General features: G+C 37.6%; 1 protein-coding gene and 1 non-coding gene across 9 annotated transcripts in view; one reads left to right on the forward strand and one right to left on the reverse strand.

The window, feature by feature from the left end:
• The window catches only part of LOC141399644 (uncharacterized), a 264,879-nt gene extending 248,231 nt beyond the window's left edge, over positions 1-16,648 (forward strand). For all 8 annotated transcript variants that reach the window (XM_073978762.1, XM_073978763.1, XM_073978770.1 and 5 more), the window contains 5 exons: positions 71-3,753; positions 3,820-3,957; positions 11,593-11,667; positions 11,740-12,057; positions 14,998-16,648. In XM_073978762.1, coding sequence (XP_073834863.1) covers positions 178-3,753; positions 3,820-3,957; positions 11,593-11,667; positions 11,740-12,057; positions 14,998-15,984 — 5,094 coding nt within the window. In that variant the 5' untranslated portion in view covers positions 71-177 and the 3' untranslated portion in view covers positions 15,985-16,648. The remainder of the gene's footprint in view (positions 1-70; positions 3,754-3,819; positions 3,958-11,592; positions 11,668-11,739; positions 12,058-14,997) is intronic.
• Positions 13,445-13,663, reverse strand: LOC141400235 (small nucleolar RNA snR11). Its single transcript, XR_012412126.1, has one exon. It is a non-coding gene; the product is annotated as a small nucleolar RNA snR11 (small nucleolar RNA).
• Positions 16,649-18,487: the final 1,839 nt, after the last annotated feature.

Below are 18,487 nucleotides of genomic sequence, written 5' to 3' on the forward strand. Positions count from 1 at the left end.
GCCTTTTTTGTTTAACGATTATTTGTGTAATTGATAAATAACTAAATACGGTGTTTTAATTTAATTACAGATCCCGAAAAAATAACAAAAATAAAAATTAAAAAATGGTGCATCAATAAAATTTAAAAATTAAAAAAAATACAAAAAATCCAACAAAATTTTGAAAATTTTTTCAAAATGCTTAAAACCACAATGCTGCAAACGCTGGATCCAGGATTACACAAATCCAGCAAAATCCTTAAAAAACCTTGCCTCAACAAGACAGAAAGTGCCCAGGCCATATTAAACAAGGCCTTGCAGCAACCTTTACTCCTGGCTCCACCATCCACACCCAGCCGTTATCGCAGGCTAAATAACCTTGCAGCCTCCAACACGCCCGCCGTCGTCGCATCGCAAGGTGACAGTGATTTAGCCGAAAATTTAGATTCCCCCAATTTTCCTGATCATCTGGGTTGTGGTGAGGTGTTCACCTGGCATTGTGAGGGTGAATTTTATGCAGTGGAATGTCGTCTCTGCGATGATCATCCTCTGTGTCCACTCTCAGAATTTCCCCTGCACATGGAGGCGTGGCATACCGATTGGACGGGTAGATTAACCATTGATGGTGAGGAAATGACTGATGACAGCAATGATGAGGAAGTGCCACAAAATCCCACACAAGTTGATGAAGAAGAGCATGAAGTCGAAGAAGGAGAAGAGGATCAAAATGACTTATATAATGTTCTGGCTTTGCCTGCCCAAAATAATGAAGACAGTGGTTTGTGTGAATATGATCATGAGGAACAAAGCCCTGAACATGAACCCAGCTTGGGCACATTACATGACCAAGAAGTAGAAGAAGAAGTAGATCAACATCATGATCATATGCTAGAGCCATTTGAACAGGTCTTGATTGAGCAAGAGGTGGCTGAGGAGCAAGAGCAGCAGCATGAAATCAACGAAAACCACGTTGCTGATGGAGCAAATGAAGAAGCAGAAAGTCAAACAAGTCAAATTGATGGAAATCAAGTAACAGAAAAAGAGGGGTCCAGAGAGTTGAGGGAACACGAAGAAGATCAATTAGTGGCCGAACTGGTGGTGACAACAGTTAAAACAAATAAAACAACGGTTTTAACGGCCTCATCAGCAGCAGCAGCCTCCTCAACTCAACACCACAGCTTCCAAAATCAAAAATCAAAACAATGCCCAGCTGAGACCAGCAGCGGCAGCAGTTGTGGTGGTAATGGTATTGGTGTGGTCTCAAATCAAACGGAAATTGATACTCTCTCCAGCTCCTCTAGAAAACCCAAAATTAAAGATCAAATCGATTGTTCTCCAAATCACCCAAAAGAGTCGGCCCTAAGAGAAAATCCCCAGGAGAGAGATTTAAGAGAATTTATTTTAACCATTGCCGGAGAGCAACAAGTCAATGGCAGAGAATCACAAACTCTGCACGCAGGCGCAGTAGATATTGGGCCACAGCCAGCAAATTGTTGTTGGCATAACAATGATGATCATGATCACAATGTTGATCATGTTGTTGTTGTTGCCGGTGGTGGTGGTGATAACAACAACAAAGAAAGTCGTATTGGAAAACCAGAATTAAAAAAATTAACAGGTGAAATTAGGCAGAAGAAAGTGGATGATGAAAACGAAGAACAAAGGCAAGCTTTGAAACAAAAGAAGAACCAAATAGGAGAAGAAACGAAGAAAGTTGAAGAAGTTCCCCCAACCCTAGAAACTCGCACAAGTTCTCAAGCGGTTGGAAAGGTAATTGAAATTTCAACACTTTCCTCTACTCCTATTGCTCTTCCACATGGCAATGCACAATTAAATCAAGAAAATGAAAATCATTGTTCGCCACCACGCAAACGAAAATGCCGACGGAATTCCCAAGCAAGTGGCGATACCAACAGTCCCATAAAAACAACCCCAACAAATGGCAAATATCTCAGCTCCTATCACAAATTTTTGGAAACTAATCAAACAATTGGCCAAGAAGCTATAGCAAATGAGAGTGAGGAAAGCGTTAGCTCTCCCGACACCCACAATGAACCCAAAAGACGCCGAACATATTCCCGAGCATGTAAAAAATCATCACCAACGCCTCCCAAAACCAAAATGACTGAGCAATTGGAAATTTCCACAACATTTGGCCAAGCGGAGGAATCAGGAACTCAAATACCCTATCCATTTTTGACACCCAGTCAAACTGAGACCTCGTCCAGCTCAGCGGTCTCTCCTAACTCAGAGAAATCACAAAAGATACACTATTTGGTCAAACAATGTGAAAGGATAGCACGAGAACACATCTCCTCGTCGTCCTCCTCAGCCTCTTCTACCATATCCTCAATTTGCTCCACAACCCGGGATTTACGCAGAAAACCCACTAGTCGCCGCCGACGATCCCTTACCCCCGTTGAAGTATGTGATATACAACCCACAGTTCCTCTCAATGATCACCTCCTAAATATTTACGATGAATCCAATGGCAACATGTCACCAGAATCCCTCTCTGAACACTTGGAATCTTTGGCCTGCAGCCTATTGGATTATGATGATTTTCCCGATGACGAAGATGATGATGATCGTTCAGTGGCCTCCACTTCATTGACAGGGGAAAATATTTTTGAATCTTCACCACCCTCACCTGCCTCGCCAAGAACCGAAGAAGAACATTTTGAGTTCCATGAACCAAGGGAAAAGCTCAACAAAACCCATGTCCTGAAACTCATAGAACTCTACAAGGAGCACACCCGTCTCTGGGATCAGACACACACTGAATTCTGTGAGCCTCAATTATGCCGGCAATCTTGGGAAAACATTACCGAGCGCTGGAATGCATTCTGTAATCGTAAATTCCACATAACCGAGGTGAGAATTCGTATTTCAACCCTCTGCCAGCGTTATCTTAAAGAACGGGAACGTATTCAGCGTGATGGAGACCGGGAGGACAACATAAAATACCCCTATTATGAGCATCTATCCTTCCTAGAACAACATCGTTCCCTGCAAAAGCGTCGGGAAGTCTATGAACAGCAAAATGAGAAGATTTTGGAAATCTATCAAAAACACTTGAACCTGTGGCATGTTCGCTATTACAAAGTGCGTCAGGTGAAGGAACGTAATAAGGCATTCCAAAGCATAAGTGCGGAACTGAAAAGTATTGGTGTCTACCTTTCCTCATCCGGGGTGCAAAAGAGAATACGCTCCCTGAGGAAATGTTATCGTTTGGAGAAAATAAGGCAACTGCGAGCCCAAGTGGAGAAGACTAAATTCCAACCCACCTTTAAGCACTACGAAAAAATGCAATTCCTCGACAAGCACATTGAACCCTTTGTGTGTCGAATATGTGGTAAAATATTCGAAAACCTACAACCGTTTAAGGAACATGTGGAATTATCAAATCATGGCAATATACTCGAAGAGGAAGATGAGGATGAAGAAGAAAATGATGAATTCAATACCCACCTACCGCCCACCAACAACTCCTCCACCTCCTCCGATGCCATTCTGTGTGGCACAAATGGTCAATTTGAAATAAGCATGCAGGCTAAGGATCAAAATTCCGTAAATGTTTTCATTAAACCCTTGCCACCCGGTAGCGGTAGCAGTGGCAGCACAGGGAATCCTCCCGTCTCCTCTAATACCCAACTCCCCGCCACAATATGTGCGTCCAGCATCAATGATTTACCCACAGAAGATCAAATTATGCAGGGCATTATTGAAACTGTATCAAATGACGGAGAATTTGTACCTCAAACCCTTGATACGGTAGGTCAAATTGAAAAAGCTTTCTTCGCAGGCACCAACGAATTGATCGACTTGTCTTATTTACAGTATGTTCATGCATATGATGGCAATGGGGATGTTACAGTGTTCCTAGATTCAACAACACACAATAGCGGAACGCCAACGACGACACAGGTTGCAGCAATGACAACTGACCTAGAAGATGCAGATGATCCAGCAGTTGTGGTAAGTAAAACATAAAATTCTCTAGTTTCTCTCCGTGATATTCTAACATTCAATGTAAGAAAGTTTAATTCGGGCATTTTAATAGAAAAGACATTTTGAGGGCTATAAACTTTGTTCCAAAAAATCTATCGATTCCACCTGTTGCCAGGGTCTTAGGACATCTCGGGCCTTTAGGGACTATAGTTTTCTGTTTAAAGGAATACATACTTAACGACCTCGGCATTCCAGAATAAAAAGGTAAAATTAAATATCTAGACATCGAATTCTTCAAGTGTTTTAATCCGATTTTTTACTAGCACTGTAGAATCCTAAAGCGAATGGAGCTACCTCTGGTTCTTTCTTGCTTTCGTAAAGTAACTTAATTTTTCCGAACACTTTTCCCTAGCTTCCTTTGTTCTTTCAAAAACAAACGACACAATATATTTGCCCAACATTTTTTTAATAATGTATAAAATCTCCAGAATTCATTTAAAGTGATTAGAAGGACTCTTCTTCTCATCACAATGTGCGGAAATGTACATGAAGAGAAAATAGAAATTATTTGGGAAAATTACCCCATTCCTCTAGGATACTGGACTCCAAAAAAGCAAATCCGCTAAGCATGGATGGTTTTTTCCACACGACACAGCTCCCCTAATTAACTAAAAGTCCTTTCTTTCATCGGTGAAGGAACATAATGGATGTTATTCTGAACGTAAATTCCTCGTGAGTTTTCTCACATTCTCCTTTATGTTGAAACAGCGGAAAGACAAAACTCACTTAGATTTTTCGTTGAGAGTAACCCCCAATGTTTTAAAGCTTTTTACATCTAGTTTTCTCCGTCGCACTTTGCTCAATACTGCATAAAGTAACACATATATTCGCCCAAAATCTTTTGATGTTGATTGAATTCTCGTCTCCATCACCTCTTCCAGAATTCATTTGAGAATCACATAAAGGCATAGAATCGCAATCTAATCATTTTATGCTGTAAATTTAAGAGAAATACTCCCTTCTCAATCTTCTCAAGTTTCAATCCGATACCCATAGTACATTCAGAATTCTTAAAGCTTTCCCACTGATTATTTAACTATTCATTTCTTGTTTCCGAGAAGGAACTTAATTTTTCTGAACACCTTTTCCGAGTGTCCCCCGTCACACTACTTTCAGACAATTTAGCTGAGTACTTAATAGAGCGGCACGATATATTCGCTTAACATAAACTAAAAATCCTTTCTTGCATCGGCGAAATGGAGGTTATTCTGAGCGTAAATTGCCCGTGAGTTTTCTCACTTTCTCCTTTAAGTTGAAACAGTGAAGAAACAAAACATACTAAGATAAATCTCACGGGGAATTTTGGTTCAGTGTAACCCCCAATGTTTCAGAATTTTTTACCTCTAGTTTCCTCCGTCACACAATTCTACAAAAAGCAACACAATATATTCGACCAAAATCTTTTGATGTTGATTGAAATCTCGCCCCCATCTCTTATTCCATAGACATAGAATCCAATCATTTTATGCAGCCAATTTGGGGAAATACTCCCATCTTGTCCACTTCTAATCCGATTTTCATAATACATTCTGGATTTTTAAAGCACTCCCTTCTAAAATCTCGTCCCCATCTCTTATTCCAGAATTCATTTCAAAATCACATAAAGACATAGAATCACCAATCATTTTATGCAGCCAATTTGGGAGAAGTACTCCCATCTTATCCAGTTCTAATCCGATTTTCATAATACATTCTGGATTCTTAAATCGCTCCCCCTGATTATTTAACTAATCACTTCTTCTTTCCGCGAAGGAACTAAATTTTTCTGAACGCTTTTTCCAAGTTTCAACCGTTACACTGCTTTCACAAAATTTAGCTGAATACGAACTAAAGCGGCACTATATATTCGCTCAACATATTTTGATGTTGCACCGTGGTGCAATGGTATGCACACCCGCCTTGCACACATAAGGCCGCGGGTTCGATTCCCCGGCCAGGCAACTTTTCAACGGTGGCAAAATACCCCTCAGTAATGTTGGCGACATTTCCTGAGTATTTCAGCCATGTAAAACTTCTCTACAAAAGTGGTGTCTTAGACATGCCGTTCGGACTCGGCGATAAACTGTAGGTCCCATATCATTGAGCTAATATGAATCGGGGTGCACTCATTTATATGAGAGAAGTCTCCCTTGTCCCTTATGGATTGTTTGTGGAACAATTATTATTATATAAAAATTCTCCATGGACCATCCATCCATGGACCGTAAGCTATGCATACCTGTTTCTCCCGCTCGATGTACCCTTTCCTGATTATATAAAAAAATCCATCCATTCGGCGAGGAACACAATTTTTCTGAAAACTTTTCCCTAGTTTCTTCCATTACACTGCTATTAAATGGATTCTGCAAAATTGATGGAAGAGATGAGACGGACTCCTGGCCTCATAACGCTGAGAGATGTTGATTGTTCCAAGGCTGGTAGGGAACTTCATATATTCTTAAACATTTCTTTCAAATACAGCTCACAATCTAAACTATAAATATAAAAAACAGTTTTCAAGCCAAACTGTACACCGGTTGATCGGTGGACTATACGACGGGTAAGAATACGTAATCCCCTAGAAACTGCCGACGCTAAATTAACAAAGACTTTACGCACATTCAAGTGTCATCTCAGCACTTCGCAACAGTGTTTGGGCAACCAAATTCGACAAACTTGGGGCCCATTGTTAAAAATTAAATTTTAAGAATCTAGAACTGTACATAAACATGGCGCCCAACTGATGAAGATTATAATACTTATTTCCAAAGTACATAACTTCTACGTCCTTTGGGAGTATCTTGCAAAAACTAGAATCAGTTACTAATTGATATGATTAAAGACTCCCCTTGTGCCTTCGGAGATATTCGTGGAAAAATATGCTCTGAATGTAGTCTTGTAGATATCCAGTTGTGCAAAAATCCGCACATTAAACAAAAAAATCGAATAAGCAGAGATTCTATCTATCAGCATGACAGTTAGGAAGCAAATGACAGACAAATCCGAAAAACTGTAATTTTGACAACAAAAGTACGAAAGTGTACACAAACTTGGCGCCCAACGTCAACAGGAGCTTTTAAAATTTCGGGACACAATTGATAAAGAGTGGGAAAAAATGCTCTGGGCGAGATTCTAGATCCAGTATGCAGGAACCAAACAAGCAGAGATTCTATCTATCAGCATGACAGTTAGGAAGCAAATGACAAAAAAATCCGAAAAACTGTAATTTTAACAACAAAAGTACGAAAGTATACACAAACTTGGCGCCCAACATCAACAAGAACTTACAAATATCGGGACGCAATTGCTAAAGATTGCGATATCTATTTAAGAAGTTATAACTTCTCCATAAACGGTGTCGCTAAAAATACCTGAACAATGAATCGGGCACTCATTGGTATGATAAAGGAATCTTCTTGTACCTTCGGTGATATTAGGTCAACAGGTTCTTTTAAAATTTCGGGACACAATTGATAAAGAGTGGGAAAAAATGCTCTGGGCGCGATTCTAGATCCAGTACGCAGGAACCAAACAAGCAGAGATTCTATCTATCAGCATGACAGTTAGGAAGCAAATGACAGACAAATCCAGAAATCTGTAATTTTGACAACAGAGGATATTCAAGAACGAAAGTGTACACAAACTTGGCTCCCTAAAGATGTCCCTAAAAATATCTGAACATTGAACCGGACTCTCATTGGTATGATAAAATAATTTTCTTTTACCTCCCGTGATATCCGTGGAAAAATATTCCCTGGGCGGGATTCTAGACCAATGCTTGCAGAATTGCATTAAAACCTTGAGAGTCACTGATTATGGAAAGGGTGTTTTCTGCTAAAATTCACGCATTTAAAACTCCTGCAAACATAACGATACCTACAGAGTCTTTCAATCAGAGATTCTAGCTTTCAGCATTAAAATTAGGAGACAAAAAATACTGCAATGGCAAACTTGGTGTCCAATGTTAAAAATAGGTAATTAGAAATCTGTCTCGGCAAGCCATGTTAATTGAATATAGAACTGTACAAAAATTTGGCGCCCAACGTCAACAAAAACTTAAAAATATCTAATCGCCATTGATGAAAATGGTAATAGCTCTTGTGTCTCTATGTGCCAAATGATTCCCCGTGTTCCTTCGGATATATTCATGGTAAAATGTGATCTGAGCGAGATTTCGATTCGAGCATCCACAACTGCATTGAAATATCGAAAGTCATCGGCATGAATATTTTCTGTCAAAATTCACCAATTAAAAAACTCAAACAAACATAACAGTAAACGCAGCGTCTTTCATGCTGAGATTCTAACTATAAGCATGACAGCCAAGTTGGATAGGAAGCTTGGAAATAGGTTCACAGGGTCCATCACTATACATGTACTTATGTCGATAGGTTACCACATCACATTTTTAAATGGAAATGATCTATCTCTTGGTCTACCGATCGACGAATCTGTCAAAGAACAGATGAGGTACCATATCCCAAAGGGATAGAGTCAATCGACACACGCCAAATACCTCTCGCTTCTTTGGCAAACGCAATTAACATTATTTTCACCAACAATTCAGTTTACTTCTACAATCTCCTACAATATCGAAAAATTTAATAAGATCTTCATTGAGAAGGCAATGTCAATCTGAAAGCAGAATGTCCACGGCAATCTGTCCTATGATTTCGTCAAGCCATAGATGAAAATCACTGTGTTATCATTATAGGTTACTACATGGTTAGTTCCCTAACTAACTAGATGAAATGGTAGTGCTGTCGACAGCAGTAGACAATCTGTAGATTCAGAAAAGTTAGAGACGATTGATCATCTACAGACATGCATGTCATTACCCGTTTTAACTACGCCAAATACCTCTTACAGCTTTGGCAAACGCACCAAACAATAAAGTATTTTTTACTGCGCCCCAAATGTAAATAATTTATTTCTTATTCATCTCTAACTTTACCCCGTACGCATTTTTTTCTCATATAAAAATTCCGTACGTAGAATGGCGCCCAACGTGGGGAGTCATCAGAATAAGTCCTAATAATAGTTATATTTTAAATCAGATATTTGCACGCTCATCCTATACTATTACAACTCGGATCAATACGACTTCCAAACCTTATGTTGATGATTAAAGTTTTAAAATATAAAACCCGGTGACAAAAAATTAGGTTTATTCCCAGGCATTGCATTGCATCTAGAAAAAAAATCTGAACTTTTCGCACAAACATATACAACAAGAGCAGACTTTCCTATCGCTGAAGTCACGTGTAGCTCTAGGGAAAACTTCCAACCCCATTTTAATTCTCAAAAATGCAATGGCGCCCAACGTAGGGCACCATCAGTTGAGTTTCTTCTATTCAGATATTTCCATGCTCGTTATCGAGTATTTTTTATAAAAACTATTTACAGGGTGTGGTCTTTTGGTTTGGATGTCCATTTCTATTTTTATTACTGAAAATTCGAAATTTCGAAACACTGTAACCAAACAATTGGGAGTTATTCTTACGCGTTTTCCATGCTGTTTTTGATATTCAACATGTTTCCATCACATCCCATCTGGTTTCTGCCTGTATTTGAAGATATCCATTTGAACTAATCCCATTGGCGTTGCGACTGAGGCCTTTTGAAGCTGTGACTCTCTTATGACCTGGGATCCATGTGAGAACTACTCTAGCCAGACTTTAGGTCGAACTTAGTCTTTTATCAGATATGACTTCAGCAAGAATGCCATGCTTCTTATGTGTCGAGGTCTTTAGCTTTCTAAGCCACTGCCAATCTATAAAACTTCCGAACTGGAAGGCATTACAATTCATGAAGGAAAAACACATTCGATTGACTTTATAGTAAAAAGGCTTCAAAAATACTTTACAACTGCGAATTTGCAATAAGTTTAGTATATATACAAGTTTTCAAACTTAGCCTTTGTCTAGCACCACATCTAATATGCCTGATGAGCTAAATAACCACCAGCGAAAAGATCGTAGCATATTGGTTTAATGTGTGTAGACTTCGCTAGATATCACTTTTCAATACAAACTTCTTAGGTCATGATAGCCCAATTGAATTAAATAAAACTCTCACAAATAACTGACCTTACAAATAAAGTCGGTATAGTTGAGAGTTTAATCCACTTTTTCGTTCTTGGATAAGCTAATTCCAATGCCACGCTTACTTTTCGATTGTAATCACGGCGAAGAAAATATCCAAATTACCGTCGTTTACTTTTTCAGGTTTCAGAACCCTCATTCGTTTCTTTGACCTGGCGTAGGAGCTCTGCATTAGCATATTACAGGCGGCCAAATTATACGAAGGCAGCTACTGAATTAAAGTGTTGTTTTGTGAAATTGACTCCAATATTCCAAATCCTGATTTTGCTCTACTGAAATAAGCTTTCCGGATCCACCATGCTTCCCAGATCTTGTAGGTTTGTGACAGATTATTTTGGGTCACCGGCTTAACAATAAGCAAACACCATATGCATAGGCTATGTAATTGAGAAAAGTGTCACCTATTCCCCATATGACAGCTTCGCTTTTTGCTAAACATAACATTTTGCACCATTGAAGCTTTCCTTAATGAGAGTTATAAGCTCCGACGGAATACAACGTATTATGTGAAAAGCAGATGAAGTTCAGAATAAAATTCGACAATTTGTTCAGCCATTTTTAGAAGAGAAACATTCCTCTTCGGAAACTGGCTTTAACGGAGTTTCGCCATGTTCGATAGTTTCATTCGTCCACGCAAATTCCACATATTCCTTCAAATTTCCACGGGAAATAGAAGGAAGGAAGAAAGAGAGAGAGAGAATTACAGCACTGACATTTATATAGGATTTGTATAACTCAGAGGCAACTTTCTATTCGTTGATAAAGGTCTGCTGATTCCACACTTCAAATATGAGAGGAGAAGAATTTCAGCAAATTCCACATATTCACTAGAAATGGCAGAATGAAAGGGCTTAAGTTTCAGAGAGAAGCATTTCAACACTGACATTTATATAGGATTTATATAACTCAGATGCATCTTTCTTTCCATTCGTCGATAAAGGTCTGCTGATCCCAGACTTCAGATATGAGAGGAGAAGAATTTCAGCTTTGTATAACTTGGAAAATCTGCCAGACTTAAAATATCAGGCATAAAAATTTCAGCACTTATATTAGTATCTACTTGGTATGATTCGGCCCTTTTTTGCTTATTAGATGATGGAATCAATTTGACACTGATGTTGCTCATGATTAATTACTGAGTTCAATAGACTAAAAAAGTGTTGCCTTTCGGGTGAGATTGGTTCTTTATCGGCGTTGAAAAGATTTCCTGCTGCATCTGTTTACTACGGGATTCTCCCATATTTTTGCCGAGATTTTTACGTGACATTTTTATATACTTGCGGTTCGGAGGAATACATCGCAACTTAGTTTGATAATGCGACAAAACTTACTAAGCGAATGAATTAACTCTTGATCAAGAATTGAGGCCCTTAATACCTTCAGGGGCAAATAATAATATATTTTAGTACTATATATTCTTTCAGATCCAAAAGATTTCTTACTTTAAATATTTTCAGTCTCAAATTTCATTGATGCTTTCAACTAACAAAACAAATATATATTTTTTTATTTTTCACAGTGTCGTGAAGATCTTCCAAAACTTTTGGGGCGGCGAAGATCAATAAAATCTAAATCGGAAATTGCCGATGATGAGGTAAGAATCATTGCGTTCTCAAATTTCAATATTTAAATAACATTTCATTTTCTTTTTACGTTCCTCTTTCAGTGCCATTCCGGTGATGGTGATGCCCAGTGTGCCCGTTTGTCAGACGATGAAATCCGCCTAATGATTTCCGTGTATCGTCGTTATCGTCAGCTATGGGATCCAAATCATTTGGATTATAATACCAGGAGTTTACGGCGTCAAGCATGGTTTGCTCTAACCACAGAATTTAATAAAATTCTTCACCGTAACTTCTCGTGGCGGTCACTGTACCGGAAATTGATCGATTATGCTAAATACTATAAGAAGTTGGCATCGGAACAAAGTCCTGGAGAGATTAAATGGGCATTCTATAAGGATTTGATGTTTTTGGATGATGTGGTAAGTTGAAGGAAAAGTTTTTTTTAAACCAAATAAAAAAGGAGAAAATTAGGCTCAAAGACGACCAGAAAGTGGCCCTTATAGACGACTAAAAATTCGGCTTTATAGACGACTATAAAGTCGTCATTTTCGACAACTAGAAAATCTTCTTTACAGACGACTACTGAGTCGTCTTTATAGACGCCTATAAAGTCGTCTTTATAGATGACCATCAAGTCGTCTTTATAGACGACTACAAAGTCGTCTTTATAGACGACTATAAAGTCGTCTTTATAGACGACTATAAAGTCGTCTTCATAGACGACTATAAAGTCGTCTTTATAGACGACTATAAAGTCGTCTTTATAGACGACTATAAAGTCGTCTTTATAGACGACTATAAAGTCGTCTTTATAGACGACTATAAAGTCGTCTTTATAGACGACTATAAAGTCGTCTTTATAGACGACTATAAAGTCGTCTTTATAGACGACTAAAAAGTCGTCTTTATAGACGACTATAAAGTCGTCTTTATAGACGACTATAAAGTCGTCTTTATATACGACTACAAAGTCGTCTTTATATACGTCTTTATAGACGACTATAAAGTCGTCTTTATAGACGACTATAAAGTCGTCTTTATAGACGACTATAAAGTCGTCTTTATAGACGACTATAAAGTCGTCTTTATAGACGACTATAAAGTCGTATTTTTGGACAACTATAAAGTCATCGTTATAGACGCCTATAAAGTCATCTTTATGATGACTATAAAGATGACTATAAAGTCGTCTTTATAGACGACTATAAAGTCGTCTTTATAGACGACTATAAAGTCGTCTTTATAGACGACTATAAAGTCGTCTTTATAGACGACTATAAAGTCGTCTTTATAGACGACTATAAAGTCGTCTTTATAGACGACTATAAAGTCGTCTTCAAAGACGACTGTGTAGTCGTCTACAAAGTCGTCTTTGTGGTCGACTACAAAGTCGTCTTTGTAGACTACTATAAAGTCGTCTTTATAGGGGACTAAAAAGTCGTCTTAGTATGGGACTAAAAAGTCGTCTTTATAGGGGACTATAAAGTCGTCTTTATAGACGACTATAAAGACGTCTTTATGGAAGACTATAAAATCGTCTTTATAGACAACTATAAAGTCGTCTTTTTATTCGACTATAAAGTAGTATTTTTATACGACTATAAAGTCGTCTTTATAGACGACTATAAAGTCGTCTTTATATACGACTACAAAGTCGTCTTTATATACGACTATAAAGTCGTCTTTATAGACGACTATAAAGTCGTCTTTATAGACGACTATAAAGTCGTCTTTATAGACGACTATAAAGTCGTCTTTATAGACGACTATAAAGTCGTCTTTATAGACGACTATAAAGTCGTCTTTATAGACGACTATAAAGTCGTCTTTATAGACGACTATAAAGTCGTCTTTATAGACGACTATAAAGTCGTCTTTATAGACGACTATAAAGTCGTCTTTATAGACGACTATAAAGTCGTCTTTATAGACGACTATAAAGTCGTCTTTATAGACGACTATAAAGTCGTCTTTATAGACGACTATAAAGTCGTCTTTATAGACGACTATAAAGTCGTCTTTATAGACAACTATAAAATCATCTTTTTAGATGCCTATAAAGGCATCTTTACAGACAACTATAAAGTCATATTTATAGACAACTATAAAGTCGTCTTTATAGACGACTATAAAGTCGTTGAAGACGACTATGAAGTCTTTGAAGACGACTATGAAGTCGTCTTTGAGTTTGACTATAAAGTCGTCTTCGAAGACGAATGTGAAGTCGTCTTTGTAGACGACTATAAAGTCATATTTACAGACGACAATGAAGTCGTATTTATAGACGACTATCAAGTCGACCTTGAAGACGACTATGAAGTCGTCTTTGAAGACGACTGTGTAGTCGTCTTTGAAGACGACTGTGTAGTCGTCTTTGAAGACGACTGTGTAGTCGTCTTTGAAGACGACTGTGTAGTCGTCTTTGAAGACGACTGTGTAGTCGTCTACAAAGTCGTCTTTGTGGTCGACTACAAAGTCGTCTTTGTAGACTACTATAAAGTCGTCTTTATAGGGGACTAAAAAGTCGTCTTAGTAGGGGACTAAAAAGTCGTCTTTATAGGGGACTATAAAGTCGTCTTTATAGACGACTATAAAGACGTCTTTATGGAAGACTATAAAATCGTCTTTATAGACAACTATAAAGTCGTCTTTTTATTCGACTATAAAGTCGTATTTTTATACGACTATAAAGTCGTCTGCAGTTTGCAGACGACTATAAAGTCATATTTACAGATGACTATAAAATCGTCTTTATAGACGACTATAAAGTCGTCTTTGAAGACGACTGTGAAGTCGTCTTTGAAGACGACTGTGTAGTCGTCTTTGAAGACGACTGTGTAGTCGTCTTTGAAGACGACTGTGTAGTCGTCAACAAAGTCGTCTTTGTGGTCGACTACAAAGTCGTCTTTGTAGACTGCTATAAAGTCGTCTTTATAGGGGACTAAAAAGTCGTCTTAGTAGGGGACTAAAAAGTCGTCTTTATAGGGGACTATAAAGTCGTCTTTATAGACGACTATAAAGACGTCTTTATGGAAGACTATAAAATCGTCTTTATAGACAACTATAAAGTCGTCTTTTTATTCGACTATAAAGTCGTATTTTTATACGACTATAAAGTCGTCTTTATAGACGACTATAAAGTCGACTTTGAAGGCGAATATGAAGTCTACTATGAAGACGTGTATGAAGACGTGTTTGAAGACGACTATGAAGACGTCTTTGTAGACGGATATAAATTATATTTATAGATTATAAAGTCCTTGTTTTATAAACATTGAGGTTACGTTTCTTAAGTTAGCATTGGTTTTAAAAATCCTTGAAAATTTCTAAAATTCACATTTTTCTTCTCTCTTTTTCAGATTGGTGTCAGCAGTGAAATGGGCAAGTCGGTTCACGAGCGTACCGTAACCCTTAAACTTATTGAAATCTATAAAGACGTACCCCAGCTGTGGAATATTCGAGATCCTGATTTCAATAAGCGACCAGTGAAACAACGCAACATCAACATCGTGTGCAATCGTCTGCAAGATGAAACGAATAAACAAATTAATCCTGAGCGTATTAAAAATCGTATTATTGAACTGCGAACCCAATATCGTGCCGACAAAAAGAAACGCCTGCGATGCCTAAGTAATAAGCAAAAATTCTTTCCCGATTTTGAATATTATGAGGAGTTTAGTTTCATTGACGCACACATTGATCCCTTCCAGTGTGATGTTTGTGGTATGGACTTCAAGAAACTAACCGATTTCAATAGTCACATGCGCAAAGAACATGAGCCCAAGCGGAGAAAATTCCGTAGCAAGGTGGAGGCGGCTGAAGATGATGTGGGCCAGAATCTGGATAATGTTTGCCACATTTGTGGTGTGAAATTTAGCAACCGTGGCAACTTGGGTCATCATCTAATCCGACATGAGGGTGTGCGGAATTATGCCTGTACCATGTGTCCGAAGAAATTCTTCAATTCCCATTCGCTTAAGATACACATACGAAGCCATACCAAAGAATGTCCATATGTGTGTGAGAAATGTGGTCTGTCATTTGTGAATGCCAGCAAATTGAACCAGCATGTCCTCCGACACACGGGGAAGAAAGATTTCAAGTGCGACCACTGTCCCAAGGCTTTCTTTACGGCCTTTGAACGGGATCGCCACACCAGGTGGCATTTGAATATACGCGACAAGAATTGCCCCATTTGTGGTAAATCTTTTGTCAAGGGTTCCTCCTACTATGCCCATCTAATGTTGCACAGTGACACCAAACGTTTCAAGTGTGATAGTTGTGATAAAGAATTTTCTCAATATGCCGGATTGTACAAACATAAAAAGAGATATCATAGCAAGTAAGAATAGCAACAACAACAACAATGTAAAATGTGGTCATAAGGCTCATAAGGTGAACTACTTTTCTTTTGAAATGTAAAGAATGTAACAAAAATATAATTAACCGAAACGAAATTTCCTAAAACAAAAAGCCTTAGAACAAAAACAAAAGTAGAGATTTATTGGAACAACAACAACAAAATTGTATATAAGAAAACATTTTTTGGTAAAGAAAAAAACTAGAAACAAACTTTTGTATATTTTTTTTCTTCTAATCCCAAACTAAAACATTCCTATTTTTTCTAAAAAAAAAAACAAAAACAAAATCCTTTGGATATTAAAACAAAATTTTGCAATTAATGAAAAACAAATTTAGACAACAAACCAACAAGAGTTCCTATGAAAGCATACATTTATATTTATATATACATACCACATTATATACAAAACAACAACAAAAAAAATTATATAAATATTTAGCCTAAAACATTGTAATTATATTAATTTTTATTCGTAATTTTTTAATTTAGTTATTGTTATTTCTGTAAAACAGATATAAGACCAACAAAAACAACAACAACAACAGGAACAAAAATTAAATAAAATACCCCGCATAGTTATAGTAGCTCGTTAACGAACAAAAACGAAAAGAAAATATTAGCTCAAAACAATTAAGTTGTAAAAAATATTTAATAAAAAATTAGGATATATAAAATAAAATATTTTGTTTTTAAAACTTTTAATTTTTAAAAAATTAATTTTTGTTTTTATTTGTTTAAGAATTTCTTTTTGGTTTATTTGATTTGTTTTGCACACTGACACACACTTTTTTGATTCACATTCAAGACAAATTCAAAACATAACCTAAATATTTTTAACACCATTCCCATACAGGGTGCAATTCGTTAGTCTCCTTGCAAATTTGTCCTAAAGTGCGAAGAATTACACCAAATTACTTCTTACTTCGGAACCCGAACCCGTCAATAATATACGGAATGTATTACGCAGTGGTCCGGCCCACTCTATCCTATGTGCGTATTGGCTGGAGGCAATTTATTGCGCTTTAAATAAAATTCACGCAAATTAGACTTCAATTCTTATAACCGGAGCCTTCAGTACAGCTAGTTATTCTACACAATTTTCACCTGTAATTCAGAAAATAGCAGTTGTAATTCTGAAATTCAGATATTTTATTTGTAAATTTTATTTGTAATTCAGATATTCCATTTGAAGTTCAGATATTTTATTTGTAATTCATATATTCCATTTGAAATTCAGACATTTTATTTGTAATTCAGGAATTCCATTTGATATTCAGAAATTACATTTGATATTTAGAATATTTCATTTGAAATTCAGAATATTTATACCCTCAGCCTTTAGGCTAAAGAGGGTATTTACACTTTGATACGACCAAAAATGTGCCTCATCGAAATAATGGTTTTAGACCCCAAGTATGTTTGTACGATATCCGTTTCAGACAATTTTGAGTAGATCTAGCAATGTCCGTCTGTCTGTCTGTCCGTCTGTCTGTCTGTCTGTCTGGCTGGCTGGTGCGCACGATAACTCTCGAACGCATCAATCGATTCGGTTCAAATTGTGGGTATCGAAATATTTTGTCCAGATTCGATTTAAGTTCGAAGATGGGCCATATAGGTCCACTCCTTCAGGTACCTCCCCCACAAATGTTCAAAAATTGTCGCAAAACTTGTGCGCACGATAACTCTTGTAGGGAATAACCGATTTGGTCCATACTTTGCACATCGTGTAATTTCTACCAAACTTAGATGAGGTTCCAATATGGACTCAATCGGTCCACTCCTTCGGGTACCTCCCACACAAAATTTCGGATAAGTTCAGTTTAGGACCTGGTCTCGAATCGCTTTGATTTTTGTTTACGCAAGTTGTATTCGCTGTCCTCTATACGACGCTGTAAGTTTCATTAGGGGCAAGTCCATACTTCTTGAGAAATAGCCTGAAAGTTACAAAAAACTTTATGACACCGTGTGTAGTGGTTGGAGCGCAAGATAACTCTCAAACGGATCTTCCGATTCGGTCCAAAATTTGGCTTTCGTAATATTTTGTCCAAACTTAGTTCAAGTTCAAAGATGGATTATATCGGCCCACTCCTTCCGGCATCTCCCCCACAAAAGTTCGAAAACGTTCGGAAAATTTGTGCGTACGAGAACTCTTGAAGGGAGCAACCGATTTGGTTCATACTTTGCACATTATGAAATTTCTACCAGACTTAGATGAGGTTCCAATATGGACTCAATCGGTAAACTCCTTCGAGTACCTCCCACACAAAATTTCGGAAAAGTTCAGTTTAGGACCTGCTTTCGAATCGCCTTTGTTTTTGTTGTAGCATCTTGTATTCACTGTCCCCTATACGAAGGTATAAGTTTCCTCACGGGCAAGTCCATACTTCCTGAAAAAATAGCCTGAAAGTTGGAAAACAAGCCATATGGCCTTCGTAATATTGTTTCCAAACTTAGTTTAAGTTTGTATATAAGCCATATCGGTCCAC

This window comes from Musca autumnalis, unplaced genomic scaffold (genome assembly GCF_047663935.1).
Source record: "Musca autumnalis isolate F117 unplaced genomic scaffold, ASM4766393v1 scaffold_3, whole genome shotgun sequence".
Classification (NCBI taxonomy): Eukaryota; Metazoa; Arthropoda; class Insecta; order Diptera; family Muscidae; genus Musca; species Musca autumnalis.